Source organism: Nanorana parkeri, unplaced genomic scaffold (genome assembly GCF_000935625.1).
Source record: "Nanorana parkeri isolate BGI_ZX_2015 unplaced genomic scaffold, ASM93562v1 scaffold185, whole genome shotgun sequence".
Lineage (NCBI taxonomy): Eukaryota > Metazoa > Chordata > Amphibia > Anura > Dicroglossidae > Nanorana > Nanorana parkeri.
The window spans coordinates 1,136,578-1,150,047 of record NW_017306453.1 but is presented as its reverse complement, the minus strand read 5'-3'; the positions used below and the strand labels follow the sequence as shown (position 1 = coordinate 1,150,047).

Sequence of the window (13,470 nt, the reverse complement as noted above, 5' to 3'; positions counted from 1 at the left end):
TTTTTTTACAGCAGCAGAGCCGCCGGACAATAGGAAACTATTGGGCGGAGCTAGCTGTCACTGCTGGCTCTGCACAATCGTTTTTTATTTACTTTTTTTTTACTTTTTTCACTCTTTTTCTGTTCTGCTCGGTACCTCTGAGGGACCGAGCAGAACAGCTTAACCGAATGCCGCTGGGCGGCATTCGGCTATTCACTCACTGCTGTTCGGCATCTTTAAGAATAGCCCGAACAGCAGTGAGTAGCCTGCCGGAGGTTCGGCTCAGCCGATCCAGATGTTGGATCGGCTGAGTCAAACTTGGCTCAGCGGCATTCAGCTATTCACTCACTGCTGTTCGGTATCTATAAGAATAGACCGAACAGCAGCGAGTAGCCTGCTGGAGGTTCGGCTTAGCCGATCCAGATGTTGGATCGGCTGAGTTGAACTACTTCTGCACTTCGGGTTGGCTGAACATGCTGAGCATGTTCGGCCGACCAGAAGCCACGCGAAGCCACCCGATGTATGGCTGATTTCAGCCGACATACGGCTGAAATCAGCCGTACCAGCCTGAAGTGAATAGGCGAACAGTGTTCGGCTCACTTCGCTTTAGGTCGGTCATTCACTCGGCTGCCTACGGCAGCTTAGTGACTAGACCCCTATGACCAAACATTTTAGTCAACTAAATTACCACTGTTGCAATAGTCTTTATTTTTTTTGGTTGCTTGTGCATATGTGGTGAGTAGATTGGCATGCTGCTGCTGCTTGCCTTATGACCTTCCAAAAAGGCAAAGAGGAGAGCCTGAGAAAATATTTTCCACTGGCTGGAAAAAAAAGAGCCGAAGGATCCAGCCGTAGCTGCAGATGATCCTTCAGCACGCTTCGGCATGCTTCAGCTGGTTTAGATAACTGCATGGCATCTTTTTTGTTAACGACTAATCATATTAATTGATGATATAGGTCCTATGGTCAATTTGATTCTGTTAGCGTATTACCTGTATTTATTTAGCCAAGAACCCTGCAGTATTTGTGTCTAAAACTATAAAAAAAATTATCTAAAAGTTTACCTTACCCCCATGTTCTGCATCACTGGGTTTGACAACATCATGCTTCTGGAAGGATTCTGAAAGGAATTGAGAACAGGTAAAATCTCGTGGGATGACACTCCAGTCTATTGCAAGAGTGCCTTCTCACAAGATTTTGGCTGCTCTTCCCCAGCATCTAGCCAGATAAAGTTTGATATCACATCTTCCTAGGCCCTGTGGGCAGAAGAAGGGGAGCAAGGCAACTATAAATCTAGGTTTTTCTTCACAGGTACTTTTAACACCTAATAATACCAGCAGGGTTATTCACTAAATGGTGAAGAGTTAGGAGAAGGCAGGAGAAGTGAACAATCTAGGACAACATAGCTGAACTGGAAAGTGAGCTGAATTGGAGAATTTTTCCAGTTCAGCTATTTTGGCCTAGACTTTTCACTTCTCCTGCCTTCTCCAAACTCTTCACCCTTTTGTGAATAACCCTGCAGGTGTTTATTATAGCAGGAGGAGGCCCGGACAGTATAAGCAGACCTTGCTTTTTACTGCAAGGTCCATGTTAATAGCCTTTAAGAAACACATATTATAAATGCTTTTTTTGAATTGATGCCCTATACTTAAAAATAAAAAGGATATTGAAGTTAAATGAAGTTGTACTCTTTCCTTTGTTTCAGCCAGATATAGAGATTGTATGTTCAAAATATTATTATAGGGGTATTGCATCGCACCTGCATAACAAGCCCCACTTTCACCCAATCCTCCCTCCCTACCTCCTCTACTCAATACTACACCAATGCCGACCTATGCTCTTGCTGCAACTGCAACAACACATGCCTTAGCACTTGCTGCCACTGTACCAATTACACTTTTGTGATCTTCAACACTGCAGCCACCCGCCCTTCTATTTTTTAGCTTGTTCAATAAATGGACATCCTTTTCCTAGTAAAATATATTAGGCCTTTAACTTTGAAATTTAACTTAAATGAACTGAATATGTGCTTATATTTAAGAGCACTTCAAACATGTTCACTTTCTTCAGGTTACATCCATATTAATTTTAAATCAATTTTATTTATTTTAGGCTTAAAAAACAATACGTAAAAAACACATCAGGACATATAACAAATTGAGGCAAATATTATACATTTTGTATGGGTAATAATGTGACTTGAACCCTTTGTTTTTGTAAATAATCACACAGACTGACAAAGTTAATTCATGCCTGGAGCAAACTGATTTCAAACATCTTCCAAGCCAACAATATATTTGATGTAGGTAAAATAGGAAGCCAAGCACTTTTAACCCCACACCAGGCTCACTTGGCAAAGAACAATCTTTCCCATATTTCTCTTGTCTGTGTGGAACACCTTGCTTATTTTTAATAAAGTACCTAAATCCGGCATTGATTGCCTTTGCTTTGAATGACATATAGCCAATATCACACTGCAGAGACCTTACTATAAGCTTTAAAGGATAAGGCTGGTAAAATAGTGATAATATATAGCCTTTCTAAACATCTATTTATTATATAGTTTGAGAGCAACTGCTAATTAAGTTACTGTATGTGAAATATGTATCATATCCTTTAAATATAATAACCTTCGACTGATAAATGACTAAATTACATTTAGAAGTGTTTTATTTTTTTCAGCAGTGGATAATTATTGTTGTGAATGAAAATAGTTTAGTTTCATGGCATATTAACTATATTACAGTAAAACACTTGTCATTATGTTCTATATTTCAAAATTTGTATTAGTTTGTCAGTACATAAACAACACATATAACATAAAACAATATATTGAACTAATGTAGTTTCCGCCCTAGCAGGACATTATGCGTATAGCCACTCTAAAGTCATACATTCAACATAGTATATCAATATACATATACAGATGATGTTAACGGACTGAATAACAATACTATATTAAATAATAATACTATAATATGGTCTTAGAAAGAGTACCGTCTTATGATGGTGTATTTATGGTGGTGATGGTGCATTTCACCTATAATTACTTTAATTTCTACTTTCTCATTCTATTTCTACCCCTTCCAACCAATAAGACACTATGGTTTAGTTTAGTTATATTGTAACATATTTCCCCGTTATTTGATTTTATCCTGTAGTTAATTAATTATCTACAACTGGATTTAGTGGGCAGGTAGTCCCCACTAAGACATATCTACTACATATCCTTAGTTAAATCTAACTCTAAAAATAACATAACAAACACCGGAAAACACATAAAGAAAGAGAAAAAAAAGAAAACCCAGACACAATAGAGAGAAAACAAAAACGCAAAAGAAAAGAAGAAAAAAGACAATGAACCTACAAAAGAGAGACATTTTTTTTAAATAGTTTGGTCAGGGTGGGGTGGGGCCCAAGAACCACTCCTTTTCCCTCATATTGTTATGCAGCCTTCATATTCCAGCCAGGGACCCCAAGTTGACTCAAACTGCGTCATTTTATCCAGGAGAATACTCGCCAATTTTTTGTGCGTCATGATCCAGGACAGCTTAATCTTTACTTGCCTCAAGGACACCCTAGGTGTCTTCCAGGCTTTGGCAATTGTAATTTTAGCTGCCAGGAACATGAAAGTTATCAATCGTGTACAATATCCGGGAACTCCGGGAAGGGTATCATTAAGAAGAGCATATCCGGCGTCTCTAGGAACTCTCACTCCTGTGACCCGAAATATCAGGTTGAACACCCTACCCCAGAATGTGCGGATACGAGGGCATGACCACCATACATGGCACATAGTGCCCCCAAGCTCACACCCCCAGAAGCATAGAGGAGATGATCCCGGATACATGAGAGCAAGTCTGGAGGGCACCAGGTACCACCTGGAAAAAACTTTAAAATTGGCTTCCAACAGTGATACATTAACCAGGCCCCGAGTCGTCACCCTTGAACGACACTTCCATATTTCCTCTGGTACTACCATATTCAAATCTTGTTCCCAAGCCCGCATATATAGCTGCTTAGGGGGAGACTCCAACATTATGGACTACAACAGGGAGATGGCCCCTCTCTGATCAGTAGACTGAAGGCACCATCATTCATATAGACTGAAATCGCCTCCAGAGTCACTTCGTGCTAATATAGTACCTAAAAAGTGAGTAATTTGATAATAATGACAACTCCGATGTTGGCATACCTAGGTACTGCCTGCAGTATTCCAAAGTCAGTGGTCTCCCCCTTTTAAGGTACTGACCTATTGTATATAGTCCTTTGTCCCGCCACCATTGAAATGATTTAAGATGGATACCAGGTGCAAATGCAGGGTTCTGATATAAAGGGGCAAGGGGAGTATGGGCTGAGCTAATATTTCCCTGAGTTTTTTCCATGAGTTTTGTCATTGTGTTCTAATAGCAACTTCGATTATTCAGATTATCAACTCAGATTATTGCATAGTATTGTTACAGTCTGGACACACCTGTCCCCTGAACACAAGCCCAAAAGGAAGATCCAGATTACTTTGTAGTTATTTGAAATACGTAAAGTGACATTAAACCCTCAGATTTTTTAACATAAACCAATACTGTAATGTGTGCCTTACTGTAATCCATGGTAGTTTCCCTTCTCTTTGCTGCTCTTCCTTTTAAATCCTTATCTCTTCTCATGCTGTGGGAGAACTTCCCTTTGCAGCTGAGTGCCTCTTCCTGTAGTGCTGGCTCAGGTTGTGAACCTGCACACAGACACCATGTATCCATTCCAGAGACAAGGCAGTCTGCTGCAAACAAGAAGTTCTGCCCAGCATGAGAAGAGATACGGATTTAAAAGGAAGAGCAGCAAAGAGAAGGGATACAATCATGGATTACAGTAAGGCACACATTACAATATTGTTTTATGTTAAAAAATCTCAGGGTTTAATGTTACTTTAAATGTTCCTATAGTCATCTGGATTGTGTTTGTAAACATACTGACTTCCTGTCTATTGGACAAGGCAAGGTCCTGGGAGGAGCAACAAAGACAGTTGCAGGAATAATATTTGTATACAAAGTGCAGTCCTATTATGGATCTCAAGTAGTGTCAGTACTAGGGACACTCCCATAACCAACAGCCATCCATCTGATTCAGCTATTCAGATTCCAAATGCCAATACCCTAGAAGGTTTAGGCTCCTTTCAGACAGGCATTCTGATAAGGTCTGCCTGTCAGTTATTCAGATGGATCTGATTAAAAGCCCAATGTTTGTTTATGGGCAGCTGAATCTAAATGGATGTGCGTCCACATCCAATTACCCCCAACTCCGTCCAGGTCCTGGAAAATCAAATAGAGAGTTCCTAAAGGTGCCCATACACCTTACAATTATCTGCAGATATTCTGTGGTCAGATGGAAAAAGTGCAACAGATTGGCCCAGGTGGAGATTAAGTGTAGTTAAGTGTAGATGGAAGAATCTGCTGCACCTTTTCCATCTGACCACAGAATATCTGCAGATAATTGTAAGGCTGGGCACACACCTTTCAACCATCGCAAGACTTTTGTCTTGCGATGGTTGTAAGGTCATTTAAAAAACGTACGATCTGCCTATCTTGGACAGGCAGATCATACTTGCGATGATCGCAAGCCCACCCGCTTGCGCACACAGGCCAATGCGGCTTTTCTCTTGCGTACATGCAACAAACCAGCCGAACATCGTACGATGTTTGGCTGGTTTTCGAACGTGTTCCTAAAGTAAAAGTTGTGCGACCTTACAGTAGCAGAGGTCGCACGGCTCCCACACACCTTACGATAATCGTACGATCGTGGGATTTCCCGCGATTATCGCACGATTATCGTAAGGTGTGTGGGCACCTTAAGGTGTGTGGCCAGCTTAAAGAAGAGGCTCAGACAATTTTTTGTCCCCATTATCTTCTTAGGCAGAGATTTCCAAACCATTCTGCACAATTTTGTATCATTTGTGCTGTAAAACAGACTTTTTTGGAGCTTGACTCAGATTTTCTTTGATCTTAATGAGAGAAGCAGATATAAGGCAGAAATGGCATTTGAAGCAGCTTTTGGTCTTTTTTCCCCAGAGGTTTTTTTTGGAAGTCTGAACTACCAAAAAACATTGAAATTCAGATTCACATTAGATCAGTCTACAAAGTTTGGTCTGAATTTAACATCATCTGAAATTTGGTATCAACTCTGATGGCCAGATAATAGTAAAGCTGGCCATACACCTATAGATTATCTGCAGATTTTCTTTGGTCAGATAGAAAAAGTGCCAGATGGTAAAAATACCTAAACAATCTGATCAGATGCAGGCATTGTTCAGGTATTTAGAGAGGCAGCAGGGCCGACTTGCAAGATACTGAAGCTTAGCCCAGTGGGAGATTCCTCCATCCACACAGTTTAGTGTAGATGGAGGAATCTGTTGCACTTTTTCCATTTGACCATAGAAAATGTATGGCCAGCTTTAGTAAGGGAACAGGCTTTCATTTTGACTGTCATGTGAACAAATCCTTCACCCTACACCTTCTGCACCAATTTTTCAGTCAATCTAGGAAAACAATTATTCTTAGCAGTATGGTAGTTTAAGGCAAAATGGGTAGTGTCGTATATCATGGCATACATGACATGCTGACAAAATATACACCAAATGCTAATGTGTGTTAATATATTTAGTGTTAGCAGTTTGTTTTACTGGCAGTGTTTTTATATTTAATTTAATGTAATACTTTTCTACCTTTCTTAAAGCATTGATAATAATATGTTAAAAAATCTCAGGGTTTAATGTTACTTTAAATGTTCCTATAGTCATCTGGATTGTGTTTGTAAACATACTGACTTCCTGTCTATTGGACAAGGCAAGGTCCTGGGAGGAGCAACAAAGACAGTTGCAGGAATAATATTTGTATACAAAGTGCAGTCCTATTATGGATCTCAAGTAGTGTCAGTACTAGGGACACTCCCATAACCAACAGCCATCCATCTGATTCAGCTATTCAGATTCCAAATGCCAATACCCTAGAAGGTTTAGGCTCCTTTCAGACAGGCATTCTGATAAGGTCTGCCTGTCAGTTATTCAGATGGATCTGATTAAAAGCCCAATGTTTGTTTATGGGCAGCTGAATCTAAATGGATGTGCGTCCACATCCAATTACCCCCAACTCCGTCCAGGTCCTGGAAAATCAAATAGAGAGTTCCTAAAGGTGCCCATACACCTTACAATTATCTGCAGATATTCTGTGGTCAGATGGAAAAAGTGCAACAGATTGGCCCAGGTGGAGATTAAGTGTAGTTAAGTGTAGATGGAAGAATCTGCTGCACCTTTTCCATCTGACCACAGAATATCTGCAGATAATTGTAAGGCTGGGCACACACCTTTCAACCATCGCAAGACTTTTGTCTTGCGATGGTTGTAAGGTCATTTAAAAAACGTACGATCTGCCTATCTTGGACAGGCAGATCATACTTGCGATGATCGCAAGCCCACCCGCTTGCGCACACAGGCCAATGCGGCTTTTATCTTGCGTACATGCAACAAACCAGCCGAACATCGTACGATGTTTGGCTGGTTTTCGAACGTGTTCCTAAAGTAAAAGTTGTGCGACCTTACAGTAGCAGAGGTCGCACGGCTCCCACACACCTTACGATAATCGTACGATCGTGGGATTTCCCGCGATTATCGCACGATTATCGTAAGGTGTGTGGGCACCTTAAGGTGTGTGGCCAGCTTAAAGAAGAGGCTCAGACAATTTTTTGTCCCCATTATCTTCTTAGGCAGAGATTTCCAAACCATTCTGCACAATTTTGTATCATTTGTGCTGTAAAACAGACTTTTTTGGAGCTTGACTCAGATTTTCTTTGATCTTAATGAGAGAAGCAGATATAAGGCAGAAATGGCATTTGAAGCAGCTTTTGGTCTTTTTTCCCCAGAGGTTTTTTTTGGAAGTCTGAACTACCAAAAAACATTGAAATTCAGATTCACATTAGATCAGTCTACAAAGTTTGGTCTGAATTTAACATCATCTGAAATTTGGTATCAACTCTGATGGCCAGATAATAGTAAAGCTGGCCATACACCTATAGATTATCTGCAGATTTTCTTTGGTCAGATAGAAAAAGTGCCAGATGGTAAAAATACCTAAACAATCTGATCAGATGCAGGCATTGTTCAGGTATTTAGAGAGGCAGCAGGGCCGACTTGCAAGATACTGAAGCTTAGCCCAGTGGGAGATTCCTCCATCCACACAGTTTAGTGTAGATGGAGGAATCTGTTGCACTTTTTCCATTTGACCATAGAAAATGTATGGCCAGCTTTAGTAAGGGAACAGGCTTTCATTTTGACTGTCATGTGAACAAATCCTTCACCCTACACCTTCTGCACCAATTTTTCAGTCAATCTAGGAAAACAATTATTCTTAGCAGTATGGTAGTTTAAGGCAAAATGGGTAGTGTCGTATATCATGGCATACATGACATGCTGACAAAATATACACCAAATGCTAATGTGTGTTAATATATTTAGTGTTAGCAGTTTGTTTTACTGGCAGTGTTTTTATATTTAATTTAATGTAATACTTTTCTACCTTTCTTAAAGCATTGATAATAAGATGTAGTGTAATATGCTCTCTTGCATGGCTGTGTATGTCTGCAAAGCTCTCAGGCTGCTGAATGTTGGAGCTATTTGCATTTAGAAATATTTCTATGATCAGCAGACTGTGGATGATTTGTTGTGGACTTAACCTGAGACAGGTGCAAATCAGCAATCACCATTAAAAGACTCCATCTGCAGCAAACACACAATGTGCTACACAGCTAACTACATGATGCATGGTAATACTTTAATTTGATTCTTAGCAAAATTGAGCAAAATAATTAAGTAAACCTCTTTTGTACATAGTTTGCTCATTTTTTGCACTTTGTGCATTTTTATAATTGAGCCAGATGTTAAATCTTCTCTTGTGGAACTAGATTCTTTAAATCTAGGATGTATTTTATCAGTCTGGCATCCCACTGGGCTTCAGGTTAATCTCAGAATCAAACAGTGAGGCAGATGCTACATGTAATATGGCACCTTGGCAGATCCTTGAGGACAGCCACAACTTACACTCCTATTCACCTGCCTAGTGAAACAAATGGAGCTCCAGGGAGCAAACTGGAAGATTTGTCACAGGAAGAATATGTCATTTTTGTGGTTTTAATTCATGAACTATGCCAAAATACTGAAATATACTATGCTTAATGTTTTCTACTTGTTTTGCAGTTGTGTTAACCAGTCTTTAATAACGTTAAGTTCAGTCATCCATTCATATTATAATTTACATGATGTTTCATAAAGTTTTTAGCAAAGGTTCTGAAAATGAGTACCGTCAAGTTCCTGTACAATAAATCCATGAAAATAAAAATACTGCAAACTGTCACTTGCAAGATATTATTGGTATTATTAATATAGTGATATCATGTTTTATAACAATTACAAAACTAGGTACATAACTACTAATACCTAAAATAGGGTCTCAAAATACATTTTTGGGGTTCACAGGTTGTTGGAAATTATTTTCTTATTAGATAAGACTTGATTGAAAATGCATTCAGGGAAACAAGTATTGAGATGCTTGTAGTCTGGATAAGTTGGACATTAATTATTGTACACAACATAAAAAATGAATACCCTTGCAACAACTGTATTGTAAGCATACATTTTACAGTTATAGAACAACAATACAGAACATACTAGGAAAAGAACAATTATTCTAATCATTATAACAATCTCTCTATAACTGGGGAAAAGACACTGGATAATTGGCTAGCGAGCAAAATGATAATTATTATGCAAAATGTTATTTTTGATGGATATATGTGTAACAAGTCTGTGAACAAACTTAGCAGCTAAATGTTTCCCAACATACAGGTGACTTCTAGTGATGAGCTGGGACTTGAGGCAAACACATTTTGCCTTTTGAGTTTGTCCAAGCCAACTCAAAACTGTGATCAACACAACCCCATCTTGGAACAAATTGAGAACACAAAAAAAGATAAAGCGCAATCCTGTGGGCAAACTTCAATGGGATGGCTGATGTTAGTAGGTGTGCAAAGTTCCTCAATACAGGGAGAGGACCCTGTCTATTCGTAACTGCAGATAAAAACTCAAAGGACAGGAGCGCAACTACCTGTCCTACAACCCCATCTTGGCCCAATCAGTTGCCACAAGTGCAATACCCTACCCTACAGCTATGAGTCACTGAGGGGTGGGGAATTGAGATGTGCGGTGGCAAAAAAATTGTTTTGTTTCGTTTTCATTCTGATTTATCATTATTTAATATTTTAAGGATTCGGGTCCGAAAGTCAATTTGTTTCAGGATTCGGACGAAAATCAAATTTTCATTAATTTCGTCATTGGTAATATGTACGCATTTTCGTTCCGAGCGATTTTTCGTTGCAAAGTGACATTAGGCAAAAGGAAATTTTTTCCTAATGTCCACATCGCAGTCATACCCAAACCTGGTAAGGACCCGTCTCAATGTAGCAGCTACCGCCCCATTGCTCTCCTCAACCTGGATCTGAAGATCTTTGCCAAAATCCTGGCCAACAGACTGCTCCCTCACATCCCTGGCCTTGTGCACTTAGACCAGGCGGGTTTTGTTCCGGGACGGGAGCCTAGGGACAATACCACCAGAGTGCTTAACGTGATACACCATGCCCGCTCCACCCCTTCACCCTTGCTGCTGCTGTCCACCGATGCAGAGAAGGCGTTCGATAGGGTGGAGTGGCGCCTCCTCCACGCCACCCTTCGCCACATAGGCCTAGGTCCTGGCATGATGCGGTGGATTTCTGCGTTATACTTGTCCCCGCCGTCCGCGTGAACGAGGCACGCTCCGATTTTTTCTTTATCTCTAACGGCACAAGGCAGGGATGCCCCCTGTCCCCACTCATATTCATCCCTACTCTGGAACCGTTCCTTTGCCGCGTGCGATCTCTCCCCGACTTCCGAGGCCTGATAAAACGTTCCGGCGAGCATAGAGTAGCCGCCTTTGCGGACGACCTGATTTTCTTTATTTCGGACCCTTCTTCAACCCTCCCAATCCTTCTGCGGGAAATGGACCGCTACGCCGCCCTCTCAAACTTCAAAATAAATTTTTCCAAATCTGCTGCCCTCAATGTTTCCCTCCCTCAAGCGGACGTGGCTCGTCTGCGATCCTCCTTCCCCTTTGCCTGGGCTTCGGATGCCCTGCCATACTTGGGTACTCTTATAGCAGCGGACCCCGCGCGATCATACGAGCTTAACTTTGCCCCCCTGCTTCAGAAGATCAAGCAAGACCTCCTGTCCTGGCACTCACTGTCACTCTCCTGGTTTGGCCGTTGTAATGCCCTTAAAATGACTACCTTACCCAGGGTCCTTTACCTGTTCCAAGCCCTCCCGATTCGTATCCCGCCACTATTCTTCCGTCGTCTACGCCAAATGTTTACAGCTTTTCTTTGGTCCTACGCCCCTTCTAGAATTCGATACTGTACCACCACCCTTCCTAAGCACAAGGGAGGTATAGGGCTTCCGGAACTGGCCAAATACCGCAGGGCGACCCACCTTGCACGCTAGTTATGGTACAAGAAGTCACATGAGGCCTATGATATGTTTTTTGTCTGACTCTACATCGTGCCGCCTACGCTCTCTATACACACTCTATTGCTCGTGTAATACTGTGGAAGGTCACTGTGGCAGTCTGCTGATTATCTCGCTGAGCCAAGCAATTACCCCATCTACATACCATGTGCATTGTGATCCATGTATGTATGTATTCTCTACCCCAGTTTTGTGTTGGGGATGTTGCCCTGCTGTTGAGGCGAATTCCTCCTTATACCCTTGTACCATGCATATGTACAATAAAGTTGATTTCTGATTACAAAAAAAAAAAAGGATTTTTTTTTTATTTTTTTTAACGGTCGGCAGGAGAAAAGGAAAAAAAAGCGTGAGGTTCCCCTCGATTGGAATATCTCTAAATAATAATTCAAGGCAACTGGACTTGCCGTATTTTTCTTGAAGACGTTTCACTGGTCATCCAACCAGCTTTCTCAATTCAGAATGACTTGTACAAAAAATGATCTGGGAATAAATATGGTGAATGTTGCTCCAATCCACATAATCTGTTAGTCACAGACAATAGATGTATCACCCCCACCTCTATTCCACCTCTAGGTGGGGGGGGGGAGACATCTATTGTCTGCCACATACAATGCTGTTTTAACACCTCTCTCTGGGCAGGTTAACAACACCCCCATGACTCCAATTATAAAAATTATGAAAATGCAATCAACACCTGGTTGTGACTGACAGCCTATGTGGATTGGAGCAACATTAATCATATTTATTCCCAGATAATTTTTTGTACAAGTCATTCTGAATTGAGAAAGCTGGTTGGATGACCAGTGAAACATCCTAAAGAAAAATACAGCAAGTCCAGTTGCCTTGACTTATTTTGTACAGATATACTATGACCTGGATGAATGAGAACCTTCACAGACTCAATTGGAATAGGAACAACAAGAATGTTAGGAGGGACCCCTAAGTTTAAAATAAAAAAAAGTGCTTTGGGTTCCCCGAAAAGTCATACCAGGCACTTTAGGTCTGGTAGAAATTTTAAGGGGGGCCCCACCCCCAAAAATGGGGTGAAAGCATGGGGTCCCCCTAAAATTCCTACAAGGCCCTTGATCTGAGCATAGGCCTGGCCCAGTGGTAGTGGGGTCTGCGGGCAGGGGGGCTTATTTGCATTGTGGTACCCCTTTAATTAAGGGTGCACCCAGATGCTGCTGTTCACCCTTTGAATGAATAAGGGGTACTCATTCACTAAAGGGTTAAAAGTAAATGTAATGAAGATACCACACTTTTTTTAAAAGTTCTTTAATTAAAAAAAAAACAAAGAGTCAGTTTTTGACAATTCCTATATTTAAATAAATGGATCCATTGATGTAATCCAATGTCAATCACGATGAACGACAACCCCAACATAAAAAAGTCCTGCCGCACGACGACCCTTCTGAACCTGATGAAGACAGCTCCAGTCTGAATGTAAACAAATGGGTGGGGCGAGCCATGATGTCACTGGGCTTTTTCCGCCCATTTTACATTTTGAACTTTCATAGAACACAATAGCATTCGGGAGCTCCTAAATGCTATGTGTAAGCTCCCGAATGCCATTCGGGTCTGGGAGCTGAGGTGTCCTATGAATAGTATGTCTTATCCTGATGCCCTAGACACTGCCTTTATTATAAATATGGCCCTGTTGCCTTTGACACAGAGGGTGATCTCAGCTCAGTTTCAATGCATCCTAACATTTTTTTTTTCAGCAAGCACACCCCCTTCTATACAAAGTACTCTGCCGCTGAGAGCAATGTTTCTATGATCCTCATTAACACTCTCTAAGCTTTCCCTGGTAATGTCCTTTAATAGTGTCTCTTGTATAGTTCTGGAAAATATTATTTCGATTGATGGAGTAAGTGAATAACTTTAATTGGACAAACTAACAATTT

The 13,470-nt window shown here is 40.9% G+C and overlaps 1 protein-coding gene across 2 annotated transcripts in view; it reads left to right on the top strand.

Annotated features, from left to right (window-relative positions):
* Positions 1-13,470, top strand: part of GALNTL6 (polypeptide N-acetylgalactosaminyltransferase-like 6) — a 996,922-nt gene that overhangs the window by 218,067 nt on the left and 765,385 nt on the right. Inside the window, exon 5 of one of the 2 annotated variants that reach the window (XM_018555137.1) lies at positions 3,354-3,371. The exons of the other annotated variant lie outside the window; for it this stretch is intronic. Within the exon in view, the coding sequence (XP_018410639.1) occupies positions 3,354-3,371 (18 nt within the window). The remainder of the gene's footprint in view (positions 1-3,353; positions 3,372-13,470) is intronic. 2 annotated transcript variants of the gene reach the window in all.